The 17,407-nt window shown below is 39.9% G+C and overlaps 2 protein-coding genes across 2 annotated transcripts in view; both read right to left on the minus strand.

The window, feature by feature from the left end:
• The window catches only part of LOC133554574 (ATP-dependent 6-phosphofructokinase, muscle type-like), a 31,372-nt gene extending 19,909 nt beyond the window's left edge, over positions 1–11,463 (minus strand). The window contains exons 1-13 of the mRNA XM_061903497.1: positions 11,289–11,463; positions 7,610–7,683; positions 7,005–7,082; positions 6,720–6,909; positions 5,511–5,676; positions 5,342–5,386; positions 5,063–5,171; positions 4,880–4,975; positions 4,720–4,812; positions 1,732–1,857; positions 1,589–1,653; positions 1,431–1,494; positions 1,192–1,338 (exon numbers count right to left, since the gene is read on the minus strand). Of these exons, the coding sequence (XP_061759481.1) occupies positions 1,192–1,338; positions 1,431–1,494; positions 1,589–1,653; positions 1,732–1,857; positions 4,720–4,812; positions 4,880–4,975; positions 5,063–5,171; positions 5,342–5,386; positions 5,511–5,676; positions 6,720–6,909; positions 7,005–7,082; positions 7,610–7,683; positions 11,289–11,379 (1,344 nt within the window). The 5' untranslated portion in view covers positions 11,380–11,463. The remainder of the gene's footprint in view (positions 1–1,191; positions 1,339–1,430; positions 1,495–1,588; positions 1,654–1,731; positions 1,858–4,719; positions 4,813–4,879; positions 4,976–5,062; positions 5,172–5,341; positions 5,387–5,510; positions 5,677–6,719; positions 6,910–7,004; positions 7,083–7,609; positions 7,684–11,288) is intronic.
• A 178-nt stretch (positions 11,464–11,641) lies between these two features.
• Positions 11,642–17,407, minus strand: part of troap (trophinin associated protein) — a 30,575-nt gene continuing 24,809 nt past the window's right edge. Inside the window, exons 14-17 of the mRNA XM_061903498.1 lie at positions 13,449–13,544; positions 13,119–13,377; positions 12,858–13,051; positions 11,642–12,092 (exon numbers count right to left, since the gene is read on the minus strand). Coding sequence (XP_061759482.1) covers positions 12,057–12,092; positions 12,858–13,051; positions 13,119–13,377; positions 13,449–13,544 — 585 coding nt within the window. The 3' untranslated portion in view covers positions 11,642–12,056. The remainder of the gene's footprint in view (positions 12,093–12,857; positions 13,052–13,118; positions 13,378–13,448; positions 13,545–17,407) is intronic.

The raw sequence follows: 17,407 nt of genomic DNA on the forward strand, positions 1-17,407 counted from the left end.
TACCTCCAAGTCCAAGAAGAGCGGATTGTAAAATTGAAAGGCAGATCGGTGCAATATCTGCAGTGATGCGGACTCTGCATCGGTCCACCATGGTGAAGAGGCAGCTAAGGCGAAAGGAAAAGCTGGTAATTTAACGGTACATTCTTACCCTCACCTTTGATCATGAGCTTTGGGAAGTGACTGAAAGGATCAGATGGCAGGTACAAGCTGCCGAAATGGGTGTGCTCCAAAGGGTGGCGGGGCACTCGGTCATTTGGGAGGAACTTTTGAGTTAAGCCACTGGTCCTCCATATTTAGAGGAGCCAGACTAGTTGGCATCTTGTCAGGATGCCTCCCAAAAGAATCACTGAGGCGGTGTTCAGGGCATGTCTGACCAGTAAGAGGCGTTGGCAAAGACCCAGGAGACATGTCTCAGCTGGCCTGGGAATGTTTTGTGATACCTCAGGACGAGCGGTAAAGTAGTCGGGGAGAAGGGAGTTTGGGATTCTCTGCTGAGGGAAGTTCACCCATTTCCGGTTCATGACGATTTGGCAATTACACATGCTCCACCTAAGCTCGTGTTAACATCGAACACAAAACCTAGAACCGGGGCACCCGGCAAAAAATTCAATATGTAAATTTTTTTGCCGCGGTTCTAAGTAGGGCGTGTTCGAAACGCCTTCTGCTGTGTAAATAAAGCCAGCCTCTATATTTGCGTCGCAAGATCTGTGATAGCACCGTGTTAACACTGGCATATTTAGTCAGCCTGAACCTTCACTAAGTGGACACGGTAACTTCATGGAAGTGGCGAAACTAAACATAGATGCATCGCGGCCTTACTCGATGGCACTGCGGTCAAAGCGGAGTAGAGGTTGGAGGACTTCGCCACCTTTCGTGGAGATTTGTGATACTACCGTGCCAATCTGCAATGTCGCTACGTTCAAAATATTTTGAAAAAGGCCTACCGCCATCGTTAAGACACGATTCACGTCCATTTGAGAAATGCAATTAATCGCCATATAATCAGGCAATATGTGAACGTCCCTTTAGGCTGCTGCCCCAGCGGCCTGACCTCGGATAAGCAAAACAAGATGGATGGATGGGTACTTTTTGTAATAAAAAGTTACAAAAGTCAGAATTTAAATTTTGTCAAGCTGTTTTGGACCTGATTCTAACCTGAGGAGGTGTTAATACTTATGTGATATGTCTCACCTGTCCATGTGCGAGGCCGTCAAAGCCATCGTGAACTGCCAACATGTTGTGACCCTGGATGATGCCCATTCTGACTGCTGAACGCACTGCTGCATTCATGCCAGCACAAGGAGCGCCAATATTCATAATGGCTACGTTGATGTTGCTCTGACATAAGGGAAAGATAGGAAATATGAAAATACTTGGAGTAAATCTATAAATAATGGTTAATTTTAGTTCATAGTGCAGATTGTCCTTACTTTAACATCTGGGGGGTTAATGTGGGCCAGCAGCTTGTATGTGTTCCAGTTGTTTTCAAAGCTCCTAGAAGTTAAGAGTTGATTGCATTTTTCAAACGTTTTTTTTACAAACCTCACTGCTATCAATCTGAAGTAGATTTAAATAATAAACTTCTTACTTTCCTCTGAGCTTGATAGCATCCTCAAATCTGCCTTCAGCCATGGCAGCAGTCACATCTTTGGTCTGAAAAGGGTGCAAAATATGATTTAAACCAGAACGGACAAAGTTGATTCTTTTTAGCGTGATGATACACCACCATACCACTTGCACGCACTCCATGAGCGGCAGCCTGACCGCTTGGTTCCCAGAGAGGCTGACCACGCAGGCTGGGGTATCTGGTGTGGCCTCCAAAAGCGCCATCACCGCCTCTACTCCCATTCTGCTGCCCTGCAAGACACAAACATGTTATTACATCCTTTGGAAGAGCATGGGTAGAAATGATTTTCTGTTCTTTATTTTGTCGATTTGGTCTGCAATAATTACTTTCACAGTCCGAAATCAAGATCTACATTAAGATTGAATGAAGTGAAGTCATTGTTCTCTTGTACTTAGTACTTATCTCGGTAAGTGTTAACATATACCGTATTAAATACAAAATAGTACTCGCTAGGGCTGTAAATCTTTGGGCACCACACGATTCGATTCGACTTTTCGGGGTACGATTCCATTTAGAATCGATTTTCAATTCAGAACGATTCTCGATTAAAATTAATACTTTTTAAAAACATTGGGTGCCAGTAACTACATTCCTCCATAAAATAAATAAGCAGCTGTGATACACTTCTATATTGCTTCACAGAAAACTGGTTGTTTAATAAAAAAATTCCACCCAAACATTTAATGAAGTCAAATACAAATAAGGCACAGGGGAAGCATCCCACACTTCTGTTTTTAAAGTAAATCTGTACAGCAGATATGGATTTGTTTTAATTGATTAACAATCATTTCAAATAAGAATCGCGACTTATTCTCGAATCGATTCCAAATGACATGATGTAATATCCCTATAGCGCTGCCTTAACATGTCCTATACCTAATATTTATATTTGATTTTTGTTAACATAGATATTGCATTTCAATCATTTACATTAGTATGAATTGTACTTCAGCTATTGGTTAGTAGGGTTAACACACAAATTGTTAGCATTTTTTGCATCCATTCTACTTTTTTATTTATATTTTTTTATTTCTTGCTCTCTCAACAAAAGCGGACGCTTACCTTCCCTCTCTATTACCTCTCCTGCATTTTCTTATTGGTCTCGTATTGTCATATCTAGAGATGTCCGATAATATCGGCCTGCCGATATTATCTGCCAAAAAATGCTTTAAAATGTAATATTAGAAATTATTGGTATCGGTTTCAAAATTATCGGTATCGGCTTTAAAAAAAAGTTAAATTTATGACTTTTTAAAACACTGCTGTGTACACGGACGTAAGGAGCAGAACATAGCGCCAATAAACCTTACAGGCACTGCCTTGGCATACCGGCCCAGTCACATAATATCAACGGCCTTTCACACACACGTAAGTGAATGCAAGGCATACTTGATCAACAGCCATACTATAAACAACTTTAACACTGTTACAAATAGGCGCCAAACTGTGAACCCACACCAAACAAGAATGACAAACACATTTCGGGATACATCTGCACTATAACTCAGTATAAACACAACAGAACAAATACGCAGAACCCCTTGCAGCACTAACTCTTCCGGGAGCTACAATATACACCCCCACTACCCTCTACCACCCTCCACCTAAACCCCCCCACCCCAACTTAACCTCCTCACTCTCTCAGGGAGAGCATGGCCCAAATTCCAAGCTGCTGTTTTGAGGCATGTTAAAAAAAAAAAATGCACTTTGTGATTTCAATAATAAATATGGCAGTGCCATGTTGGCATTTTTTTCCATAACTGAATTTGATTTATTTTGGAAAACCTTGTTACAGTGTTTAATGCATCCAGCGGGGCATCACAACAAAATTAGGCATAATAATGTGTTCATTCCACTACTGTATATATCGGTATCGGTAACTAAGAGTTGGACAATATCGGATATCGGCAAAAAAAACATTATCAAACATCTCTAGTATATGTGAATTTGCGTTAGTTATTTGATTCATTTTCCCCTGTGAATCACTGCATTCAGTTCATTAGCAACATTGTAAATTATCAAAGTGTCTTCCTGCCTGTGATGTGTGTGTCCTGTTTCTCTCAAAGGCCTTTGAGGATGTGCACATTGACCAAAGGGAAACCAAATCCGGCATAATAATGTGTTAATTACACGACTCTATATATCTGTATCGGTTGATTTCGGTATCGGTAATTAAGAGTTGGACAATATCGGAATATCTGCAAAAAAGCCATTATCGGACATCTCTAGTCATATCTTATCTTTCTTGGGGCCTCTTTTTGCACTGATCTCCAAAATCAAAAAAATGGAATTGATCAACTTGCCTCTCAACGAAATTGACAAGACGAGAAGCTTGGATTCGGGGGAAGTTTTCTGTCCTGGCAGAATGTTTGTTGCTGGGGAAAAGTAGAGGGTCGTGCGCCTGGCGAGGACATTGAAGAAATTCTCGTAATACTGGTAACAGGACATCTACTGATTGGAGTAAGTGTTGCCCTGGTGTATCTACATATTCGGCAGATGCTCGCAGCCGTTCAATGTACCCAACAGTTGTTACAAATGATTGATAGGATGAGCAGAGCTGTGAAATTAAGGTGAAATTATGATCCATTTTAGAGTCAGAACATACAACTAGAGCAGACAGACCATTGGAATACATCTGCTCCCCCTAACCAAAATCCCTTTCTGACTAAAAGGTATGATGTAAAAATTATTGGTACATTTGCATGCTATCTGCTAGCATACAGTTATTAGCATGCCATAATTTACAATTCAGAATACTCAAAGTAAAACCCAAGCTGGACTTGACGACAGTTTAGTAACCGTTGCAAACGACATGTTTACGAGCGGCAGCTCCTTCAGCAAGATCAAAGGGGCCGTTGCCATGGAAACATGCGTCAAATGGGACAATTGACAACCGCCTCCCTTCTTGAAGAGCAAGTCTTTGGCGGTGGGAGGAAGCCTGAGTACCCGGAGGGAACCCACACAGTCACGGGGAGAACATGCAAACTCCTCACAGAAAGATCCCGAGCCCGGGATTGAACTGAGGACTACTCGAGACCTTCGTATTGTGAGGCTTCATACTTATGTTTCATAAAGCTTTTACCTGTACTTACAAGGATTCTGTCAAAGGCAGAGGGCGTTCCTCCCCTCTGCACGTGTCCAAGGACAGTGGTGCGCGTATCGAAGCCAAGACTGTCAGTCACCAGCTGGAAGAAACACAAATCAATCAATGTCACGTTCCCGGTACAATTTACATTGCCAACGCGACCTTGCCTTTTTAATTTTGTCAGATGAGATCGGTTTGCCATCTCTGGAAATAGCTCCCTCTGCCACAATGATCACATTGAGACGAGAACCTCTGGCCCTTTGCTGAAAACACACTTGAAAATTAATAGAATATTGCATGCAAAACAACACAAACAATAGAAATCGGAGCTAGTGCAGAGACAATCCCACATCTGCCAGCCTCCTGCATAGATGGTTGTCCCAGCCATCATCTGGTGGCATCTCTGGAATGAAGACCCAGTCTGCACCACAGGCCAGAGCAGTCACCAAGGCTAGGTACCTGTGGACACACACACACACACACACACACGCACACACACGCACACACACGCACACACACGCACACACACACACACACACACACACACACACACACACACACACACACAATCACTGTATTGTAGAGATCAGCTAATGCAAAGTTGTTGTTGTCTCGCTTCATGTACTGACCCACAGTGTCTGCCCATCACCTCCAGTATGAAGGTCCTCTGGTGACTGTGAGAACACACATAGATAATGTACCCTTAGAATCATCATGAATTGGGTCAATTTTGGGTTCACATGCAATACAATGAGTCTTAATGCGAGACATGGGGTGGGGGCTCATGTCTGAACTGACCTCTGTGCGGTTGTGGTGATGGCGTCCACCACCTCTATGATGCGGTGCAGGGCTGAGTCAGTACCAATGGTCATGTCGGTACCACAGAAGTCGTTGTCGATGGAGCCAACCATGCCCACGATGTTCAAGTGAGAGGATTTTTTGGCTTCATCTGCCGTAATTTTACCTGCAAGAGTATTAAATCTATTACAACAGGAGAAATGTATCGCACATCTTAAATACAAAAATCAGTAAAAAAGAATGAGCACACTCCTCACATTTAAAAGGGCTATTCTAATGCTGACAATATTGGCAATAATTTCATAGTTCTGAACCTAAAAATATGTCTACAGGTGAAAATCCACCCAAAATAGACACAGAAGTGATTTTAGGCCTGTTTTCTCAAAATTTTTTGTACTTTTTGAATGCCTACTTCCAGCTTTGAAATGGGGGCAGGCCTGTATCAGCAAATTAAAAAAATGCAATTAAGTAATCAAAATAATACTTTTATATGCTTTTATGTACGGCCACTCCGTCACAAAGATTATTATCAAGACTTAGGTCAGGCTGATTACAAAAGTAAAAACTAATCAAATACAATATACTGCAAAAGAAGGGACTCATAAAACTGATGAAAAATAAATGTACATACAATTTTGCAGTGCTCAAACAAATACATTCTAACTAAATTAATAAGATTAATAAAACATGTATATATATTTCTTAAATTAACTGTTGATAAAAATTAAGTGCAAAGAAAAACAGCTTCAATACTTAAGTTGTAATGTTTGCACTTAAGAAACTTCTCTATGACATAAGCTCCAGACTGCTGTTTGTTTGATATTGTCATTACTGCCACAAGCGGAGGAAAAGTATATTACAACTGAGTATTGGGTACCGCTGCAGCCCATAAGGTCCACAGCTGAGAAACAAATATTTCGGCAGGCCTGTAAGGGGGGCTCACTTGTTAAGAAAAACTGAATCAAGCAACCACTTATTTGATCTTTTAAACACTTTTGATATATATTTAAAAGCGGACAATATTGCAACAAGCTGTACACTGACTACTATGTTCATGTCTCGTAGCAAAATACGAAATTTTCGACATTCCACTGTCATGGGTCAGTCACCACAGAGAATCAAATACATTAACGGTTTTAGTATCCACACTGGATGCCCTTCCGGACCAATACACCATCAGGGATATAGGAAAGAAACAGATCTCCTTACCAGCTCGGACCAAGTCAGCCAGAAGTCCGCTCCACTCTGTCCTGAACTCATTGGCCCCGGTGAGGCTTCCGTCACCTCCTATCACACACAAGTTGGTGATGCCCAGCTTCACCAGGTTGCAGGCCGCTTTCATGCGACCCTCCCTGGATCTAAAGTCTTTGCAGCGGGCACTGCCAATGACAGTTCCTCCCTGAAAACCAAAGGGCGGGAACAAATATGAACTCTGCCTGATACCTAAATGAAACAAGACATTGTTGCATGGGATGGAGCAACATATTAACTCACCAACTGAAGCATCATGGAAACACTCTCCCATGTAGCAGGACGAATGTTGTCCCCTCCATCCACCAGGCCCTGGTAGCCCTGAAGCACAAATTAGAATAGAATACATATCATGACGTCCATCCATCCATCCATTTTCAACCACTTATTCCCTTTGGGGTAGAGGGGGAAGCTGGTGCCCATCTCAGCTACAATCGGGCGGAGGGTGGGGTACACCCCCGACAAGTCGCCACCTCATCGCAGGGCCAACACAGATAGACAGACAACATTCACACTCACATTCACACACTAGGGCCAATTTAGTTTTGCCAATCAACCTATCTCCAGGTGCATTTCTTTGGAAGTGGGAGGAAGCCGGAGTACCCGGAGGGAACCCACACATTCACTAGGAGGACATGCAAACTCTACACAGAAAGATCCCGAGCCTGGATTGAACCCAGACTACTCAGGACCTTTGTATTGTGAGGCAGACGCACTAACCCCTCTGCCACCGTGAAGCCATATGACGTACAAACATTAAAAAAGAATTAAAAGAAAATCATAGAGGTATGCCTTAGAGGCCTTCAAACAGTGTTAATATTTGCCTCATATCAGTGTTCAGCACCTACCTCATGAACAAAGTAGACTTTGGCTCCAGTGTAGAGACCAACTCTGACTGTAGCTCTCACAGCAGCATTCATACCTGAGAGACAAGGAAAATGTCACTTTGACTTTTTCCAATGCCTCTGTTTTGTAAGACTTATCAGTATACAAATTGACATTAGTATCATTTTTTGAAAATTAAGTAGAGAAATTCCTCAAAAGTGACCAAAAAAAACAACCCATTTAGGACAACCAGCCATCACGGGACTTCATCTCAGAAAGCATCCAAACTGAATGAACTCTATTTGCGTTATGCCATATATGCGATTGAAATGAAGACTTTCAATTTTGTCACAAAATTCTGATAATTTTAGGGCGGGTAGAGCTGGGGTCTAGAAACTTCAAGGTTCCTACTTCGATTCCAGCATTCGCATCTTATAGTCGCGGCCATTGTGTTCGTAGGAAGGACACTGCCCCCACACTGCTCCCAGTGCCACCCACACTGCCGTGTAGCTTACCACCAAGCGAGAATGTTTGGGTTACCCAATACAATACGATTCATTCATTTCTCATTAGGAATTAAGCTACAGGTACAGGTACAAGATAGCATTGGGTGAGCCCACAAACACTTTGAAAATATAACCGTTATTTTAACACTTGGATAAAAATCATTTGCGGTGCATGAAGCCAAGGGACATGATTAAATACAGAGTAATAAACAAGATTACTATATTTACAACTATGTCAGTTGAATAAATGAAAAGGAAATGGATGTTTTCTACATAATGTAAATGTAATTTCTACATGGCAAATTACCTACCGAATTTCCTTGAATTGCCGCCGGGGCGCTAATTAATTTAAAACCTCTTCTCACTCCTGCGCTTACCAAAGGCATGCGGTAAAAGTAAGCATGCGCTAATTATTTTAAAACCTCTTTTCACTCCGGCACTTACCAAAGGCATGCAGTAAAAATTTGAGTGTGATCTAAGCTTGGACCTTAAATCCTATACTGAATAGCTCTTAATCTTCTTCCCTTTATGCGATTTCAAATGACCAGTATTGAAATCAGGCTCCTCCATTTTGAAAATGATGACAGGGGAAGTGTCACTCGTGACGTCACGAGTTTGACCAGGCGGTAATACTAAGCATGCGCTAAATATTTTGCGAAGCGAGTTTGACCCAGCAGTAATTCAAGGCAGGCGCATACTATATATATATATATATACTATATATATATATACTATATATATATATATACTATATATATACTATATATATATATATATATACTCAAAGCGCTTTGAGTACCTTGAAGGTAGAAAAGCGCTATACAAGTACAACCCATTTATTTATTATTTATATTATATGCCCTGCAGCAATTCAAGGAAATACGGTATTTGTGTCAAACTTTTCAGTTAGTGCTGAAACTCAACACTTCAATCACGTTTTTTTTATTAATTTATTTCAAACTCCTTTGCAGTTGTATACAAAATATGTATACTTTAAAGGCAAAATCATTAAAAAAAAAATAGGTCACTCTTCTACAGTGCATCTGGTAGGTATTCACAGCACTTCACTTATTCCACATTGTTATGTTACAGTTGAATTTCAATATTGATTACATTTATTTTTATCCTCAAAATCCTTCAGACAAATACCCCATAATGATAATGTCAAGAGGTTTTTTTTTTAATCTGCAAATGAATGAAAACTGCATAATAATTCTGATGTACCTAAGTATTCCTTTGCTCAACACTTTGTTGATGCACCTTTGGCAGCATTTACAGCCTCAATTAGTTTTGAAATTGATGCCACAAGATTGGCACACCTATACTTTATACTGACTAGTCTCCCAGTTCTTACCACTTAAAAACATGCCCACAGCATGATGACCTCACCACCATGCTTCACTGTAGGGATAGTGTTGGCCTGGTTTTGGCCTGCAAACATGATTACCTGGCATTCACGCTAAAGAGTTCAATCTTTGTCTCATCAGATCAGAGGAGTCAGTTTCTCTTGGTCTTAGAGTCTTTCAGGTGCATTATGGCAATCTTTTTTTTTCCGAATAAATGGCTTCCGTCTTGACTCTATACCATACAAGCCTGATTGATGGATTGCTGCAGAGATGGTTGTCCTTCTGGAAGGTTCTCCTTTCTCCACAGAAGAATGCGGTCGCTCTGACAAGAGTGACCAAGTTCTTGGTCACCTCCCTGACTAAACTAAGATGAATGCAGCAATGTAGAGACATCCTTGAGGAAAACCAACACTTCCATCCAACATGATGTAGCATAAAAGGAGTCACAAAGATGAATGGGTGAAACTGCCCAAAGATAGGTGTGCCAAGCTTGTCACATCATAATCAAAAAGACTTGAGGCTGTAATTTCTGCCAAAGGTGCATCAACAAAGTATTGAGCAGGTACAGGTGATTTTCTTTATTTGCAATAAGTCTGAATTAACATTTTTAAAAACCTTTTCATATTGTCATTATTGGATATTTTTGACAACAAAAATGATTTCATTCCATTTTGGAATATGGCTGTAACAGACTCCAGCACCTCACGCGACCCCGAAAGGGACAAGCGGTAGAAAATAGATGGATGGATGGATGGATGGATGGATGGATAACAAAATGTGGGAAAAGTGAAGCACTGTGAATACTTTCCAAATATACTGTACTTTTACTTCTGGACCTTACTGTATCTACAGCAACAACATTGATGTTAATCAATAAATCAAACTTTACTTGTAAAGCCCCTAATCACAAATATCTCAAAGGGCTGCACAAGCCACAACGACATCCTCGGCCCACATTAGGGCAAGAAAAGCAAAGGATGTAAAAATGTGGTTACATTGAGTTGAATAATTACAAATTGACATGAAAAACACAGTTGTTTCACCTCTCATTCAGCCACACTCCGGAGACGACTGAGCAGGTGAGCTGAGCCACAATTTCTTACACTCTCCATTAGGTCTGTTCTGCAGCATCAAGTAATAGTTTTACTTTATTATACTAGCATAACACAGTGAATAAGTATTTATAAAGAAACAAAAAAGTCAATTAGGACAACACATCTAATCAATTAAAACTTAAAGTCCACCTGACCTTTTTGTAAACAGTCAGCAGATGAGCCCAAAATAGGCACATGGAAGGGACAGAGAGGCGCGTTAACTGCAGGCTCTAGGTCTTGCACCTGGATGTCTTCGAACTCCAAATGTCAAAGCATGAGTTTGTGTTGTGACAAGTTGGCATGCTGCATATCTTGTTTCACCAGACAGCTGCTGTGCAAATGAGGGGTGGGAGGGTGGTAGTGGGTTCTCCCTACCATGCTAGAAAAAAGGTCATCGCCACTAAAATTAGCCCCGAAAACGTAAATTAAGGGAATTCTCGAGTTGAACGAGATTTGTATTAGCTATTGTGCAAGGGGTATTAAATGAATAGATGTCACCTTTTAGACATGAGGTTGATGGAGGAGGTATCCGTCCAACAAAAAACACAACATATTAGAAATTAATTTCTCCCATGATGATCCATTGTAGTGCAGACATCACACAGTATTATGAGCATGTATTGTCCAGCGCTTCCAAAGTATAAATGAATGATTTAAGAATAACATAATGTTATGCAATGATTTTACAATTGTGTTGACTCAAGGACAAAAAGGTAGTAAGGGTGCGTCAGGATCTAGTGTGTATGATCTTCTTACCTTGAGCATCTCCTCCTGACGTCAGCACAGCAATGGAGCGACCAGATCCCATCTTTGTGGGGTCCATGGTGGGGTGAAGATCCTTTGACATGTTTCCAGAGGACCCAAGCCGTCTGAGGTTCTCTATTAAAAGGGAGGAGGAGGAAGAGGTTGAGGCTGCTCGACCAGTCCAAGCACTGGTTTTATAGACCACTTGTGTCCGCAGTCCCCTCCCCCTGAAATCCTCCACCACCTAAATATACTTCCAAGCACCTGCACGGGACATGAGAACACCGTAATAGCAAACAATCATAATTGTGAAAATATGGTTTTGGGTCAGTTACTACTGTTAAATAACATGAAAGGTTCCAAAATGACAGTGAGACAAGACACAAATTTATTCAACATAAAATTCATTATATTGCTATTGCTCTTGTGTCTAAAAAGGTCCTCAGGCACAGATGTACTGTACACAAAAATGACAGGTTGGAAAATCACCAGTCCTTTGCATGAGTACATGCAACACATAGGAACAAAAACTGTAAATACTGTAGTGTCTTCATTCAGGTCCTGCACACATTGAAAGCAGTTAAAAGTGTAGAAGGGTGCATGTGCATACAGCACAAGCAACATTGTGTGAAGCGGAGTTAGTGGGCCAAAATTAAAGACACATAAATTAGTCACATTAGGACAACCAAGGGGCGAAGTTTGAGATCCTGGGGTTAAACAGTAGTTAAAAAAAACAACGCTTTATGCTTGAACCATTCACTTGTATAAAAGTGGCAGGCATCAAAGAGAAGCTTCAAAGTTCAGTGGAACAAATCTCTGAAAAGAAAAAAGAAAACACATTTTATATTAATTTGTGATTGCATATACCGCATTTGTGACAGGCTTTCATGTATAAGCAAAAAAAATAAAGAAAAGCCTTGCTAATTAAAAAAAAAGGCGTTCTTTGGCACTGACTCGATTCAAATTTGAATCGTAATTCTTATTTTTCCAATTCTATATCAATTATAATTTTCAAGAATCTATTTTAAAAGGAACGTTTTTGTAGGCCATTGTCACGCTTCCTCTGTGCATATAAATCATAAGTCAGAGGCCAAAAGCAGCTTTTGTAACATGTAACCGGTTTTTAAAAAGTTTGATCGTAATTTTCATACCAAATAATATATTGCAAGAACAGGTACGAATCAAAATTGCGTTAAATAGAGAATCGATTCTGAATCAAATTGTCGCTTCAAAGAATCACAATCGAATCGTGAGTTGTAAGATTCACATCCCTATTGTAAAGTATTCGGTACTGACTATACTAAAAAAAGCAGGATTCTATGTAGTTTTTGTGTGGTGATTAAAGTATCGATACTTTTGACAATCCTAAATCAGATAGTAGTTTACTGTAAAACAAATAGCTATAAAAATTCCTTAATTTCTCTTGTAGGAATAATGAAGTACATCTATCTATGTATCTATAAATTAAAAGCACAACGATAAATGTTCAAGCAATTGTGATAAGGCTTTTAAATCAGGCATCAACATTATTGTACACATGTAAAATTTATAATAATGTTGCTCATGTTTGTTTGTACTCACAGTAGATTCTTCAAAGTACAAAAGGAACGCCACCGGATTTCCGCAGCGGGGTCGCGGATGGGGGAATGCATGATCGTCTGAGACGGAAAAAGAGGTATAGATAGAAACCTCCTCGTCCAAACGCAGCTCCTCGACGGGAGGAAGACGCTTACGCAGCAACGAGACAGCCGTGTTTGTCACACAGGTCTTCTGGTCTGTAAAAATTAAGGCTCACTTAAAAAGTTTATGAGGATGCAGGAAAGATGGGGAAGGAAGTGTTACCTCTGTGCACAACGTGACCAACTGGGTTGACCTTACGAATGGGGTCACACACTTTTCCCAGTTCTGATGTAGCCGGACCATGTCGCTCCTGATGGACCGAACTGTCCTGCTGTTCAAAATGTGCAGTTCGGACCATTTTTTTGCCAGTTGAATAAAAGATAACCGACTCTCTTGGCAGTGCTGGCATAAATGGCTTAGCCTCCTCTTCATTGTTACAGATGTTATTGGTCGCGTTTTTTTCTTCACAATGGGTTTGAATCTAAAACAGTGACAGACAATTAATATATTAGGAGTTTCTCTAAAGGTTACAATTTGGACCTCTTTTCTTACAGGTGAAGCATCAACTGGGTAATGTGCTTTCTGCATGCCATCTTTGGTGGCACTTTGCCCATCCTCTTGGTCATCAAATAATCTTTGAACAATATCCTGCCAAATATGGAAAGAAAATTTACATTGCCAGTGTGATAAGTAGAATCGCAATTAATCTTTAAGAAACTCGAGTAATTTTTTAAACTTGCCACATAAAACCATTTTCTTTGTTGGTATGAATGATGATGAAGGTTTAATCCTGAGGTTTTTTCTTGTTAAATTATGAGGAAAAAGTAGCAAAATTACAAAAAAAATAAATCATGCGAGATTGGTTTTCTATTTTTTTGTAGTTCTGTCTCAGGAACACAGACAAAGTTTGCAAAATGACAATAAATTGCTCTTAGTGATGATGGTGTGGCTATAGCAACCTAACTATTCCCAATACAGTGATATGAAAAGTATACCTGCATTTGTCACTTTCAAAAATTAAACGAAATTATGGCTTGTTGCGCAACAATCGTGTTCTCATGTTTAGTTTTTACAAATTTTTACAAATTGTTTTTTATCTAGTTTGCACTTTGTGTTATTATTATTATTGGCTTTTATCTAGCTTGCACTTTGTCTGTATTATTTCTCTTGTCATTATTATCTACTCATCTTTGCCTTATTCTATTTTCCTATTTTAATGATGTTGGATCTGTGTTGTTGTTGTTGGGGACAAGTGTTGTAAATTAACTTTGGCTACAAACATTATGATGCATACATTGGATAACTGTTTCAGATGTCTATGTTTTTGTATCTGTTCCTATTTCAAATAAACCTTTATATATATATATATATATATATATATATATATATATATATATATATATATATATATATATATATATATACATACACATATATATATATATATATATATATATATATGTATATATATATATATATATATATATATAAATATATATATATATATATATATATACATATATACACATACAGACACACACCTCTTAACAAATGCCCTAGTTACTGTTACTCTTGGTTAACGATTGAAATCTTTACCAGATGTTGCCTCGGTGAAAATTTATCTTCGTTTGTGTCCAGTATTGCGCATAATAAACAGTTTTGCGATACACTATGGTCCTGTAAATTCTCGCCTTTCCCCCTCTCTTCGTCCTCCATTAATCCCCTGCTGGAGTCTATCTCAGCTGCATTCGGGCGGAAGGCGGCGTACACCCTGGACAAATCGCCAACTCATCACAGGGCCAACACAGATAGACAGACAACACCCGCATTCACACAAGAGGGCCAATTTAGTGTTGCCAATCAACCTATCAATCAATGTCAATCAATGTTTATTTATATAGCCCTAAATCACAAATGTCTCAAAGGACTGTACAAACCATCACGACTACGGCATCCTCGGAAGAACCCACAAAAGGACAAGGAAAACTCACACCCAGTGGGCAGGGAGAATTCACATCCAGTGGGACGCTGGCAATGCTGACTATGAGAAACCTTGGAGAGGACCTCAAATGTGGGCAACCCCCCCCCCTCTAGGGGACCGAAAGCAATGGATGTCGAGCGGGTCTAACATGATACTATCCCCAGGTGCATGTCTTTGGAGGTGGGAGGAAGCCGGAGTACTCGGAAGGAACCCACGCAGTCACGGAGAGAATATGCAAACTCCACACACAAAGATCCTGAGCCCGGGATTAAATTTAGAACTACCCAGGACCTTCGAATTGTGAGGCACATCCACTAACCCCTGTGCTGCTGTGCTGCCCATTTTCCCAAAGTCTTGCGGTGTTAATCAATAAGAGTGCTCAAAGAAGGTAAAACTTATGTCAAATGTTCATTTGTCCTTTACATTGCCATTTATTTGGCCGTGTTTTATGCATGTTAATAATTGCCGAAACTCCTTTAATCCAGCACATCCCCCATGTTCTGCAGCAACTCCACTGGCCACCCATCAAACACCAAATCCATCCACCCATTTTCTACCGCTTGTCCCTTTTGATATCCAATTTAAAACAATTCTCCCCACTTTCAAAGTTATCTGTCAACTTGCCCCGTCATATCTTTCTAACCTGCTCCATGTCGCCACGCCCTTACGTTCCCCAAGATGCTCGTCATCATTCCCTTTTACTGTCCTCTTATATGGACTGTCCACCATGGGGACCCAAGCTTTCAGCCGCTCAGCCCCTCATCTTTGGAACTCACTACCACCAGACTTATGCAATATGGACTCAATATCCCTATTCAAATCAAGACTCAAAACACACATTCTATTTGCTACCGCAGTATCTTGTTACAGACATTTCCGCCATGTTTGATCGAGGTAATATATGCTAACAGATGACACCTGTCGTTGAGTTTACTCGAGGTGCAACACCAAAAGTAACCCTTGCTATGGTCCGTAACTGGTTTCAGGGGCCTGTTTTTCGGTACATATTGTGGGGGTCAAGAGAACAGCTTATTTTCCTCTCAAAGTTATTTTGTTTTTTTGCTGGTCATCACAAACATTCTGCAGAAAACATAGTATATATATGGTGTAGTGAAAACTATACTACTTACTACTTATAATACATTTTTTACAAGTTAACATTATTAAACAACACTTTGAAAAGATAATTTATTTTTAGTATTCTTTAATTACTTATATACATCAGTGCTTCTGACCAGTGCTTTGGCAAACGGCAAGCGGTGACTCACATTGTAGAGTTTTTTAAAACTCTGTACAGTGGCGTATATTAAAAGTACATTAAAGTGCAGTTTAAATAAATGATTATTTCAGGTTATTTCAATGTTTTTTTAATCAACATACTCAAAAATGATTTGAACAAACAGCGTCTGCAGAATTTTTTTAATAGTTATAACAGAGAAAGGGAATCTTTGCAGACTATAGCTGCTGCTCGTTCTCAATCTGTTGAAACTTATTTCTTTATTTCATTCTTCTGGGCTACACTTTCAGCTGTGTAAGGGGAAGATGCACAATGCTGAATGAACATTAATTGCATTGTGACAAGCTTGACTTTTGCGAAGGTGGAACGGGAGGTCTTGCACACAACGACACACACAAATTCACAGGATCACGGTCAATAAAGGCAATCGGATTGTTCATCATAATGACATTGGGATATTTTTTTGTATATATAATTTTGCAAATTCATCAAAATTTAAAATAATCTCATGTACACAAGTATTCACAGTATTTGCTCAATACTTTGTTGATGCACCTTTCGCAGCAATTACAGTCTCAAGTCTTTTTGAATATGATGCCACAAACTTGGCACAACTATCTTTGAGCAGTTTCACCCAATATTTTTTGCAGAACCTCTCAAGCTCCATCAGGTTGGAAGGCAAGTGTTGATTTTCATCAAGGATGCCTCTGTACATTTCTGCATTCATCTTAGTCTAGTCAGGGAGGTCAACAGGAAATTGACGGTCATTCTGTCAGAGCTACCACATTCCTCTGTGGATAAAAGAGAACCTTCCAGAAGGACAACCATCTCTGCAGCAATCCATCAATCAGGACTGTATGGTATAATGGCTAGAAGAAAGCCATTTTTTAATAAAAAATAAAAAGCCAAAATGCTTTCAAGACTCTCAGACCATAAGAGACCAAAGTATCTGGTCTGATGAGACAAAGATTAAACTCTCAGCCTCAGGCGTCATGTTTGGAGGAAACCAGGCACCGCTCATCACCAGGCCAATACCATCCTAACAGTGACGCATAGTGGTGGCAGCACCACGCTGTGAGGATGCTTTTCAGCGGCAGGAACTGGGAGACCAGTCAAGATTGAAGGAAAGATGAATGCAGCAATGTACAGAAACACCTTGGATAAAAAAAAAAAACGCTTCCCATCCAATCAAATGGAGATTGAGACATGCTGCAAAGAACAATGGGCAAAAATTGCCAAGAGATAGGTGTGCAAAGCTTGTGGCATTGTATTCAAAAAGACTGTAATTTCTTC

This window comes from Nerophis ophidion, linkage group LG06 (genome assembly GCF_033978795.1).
Source record: "Nerophis ophidion isolate RoL-2023_Sa linkage group LG06, RoL_Noph_v1.0, whole genome shotgun sequence".
NCBI classification, from domain to species: Eukaryota; Metazoa; Chordata; class Actinopteri; order Syngnathiformes; family Syngnathidae; genus Nerophis; species Nerophis ophidion.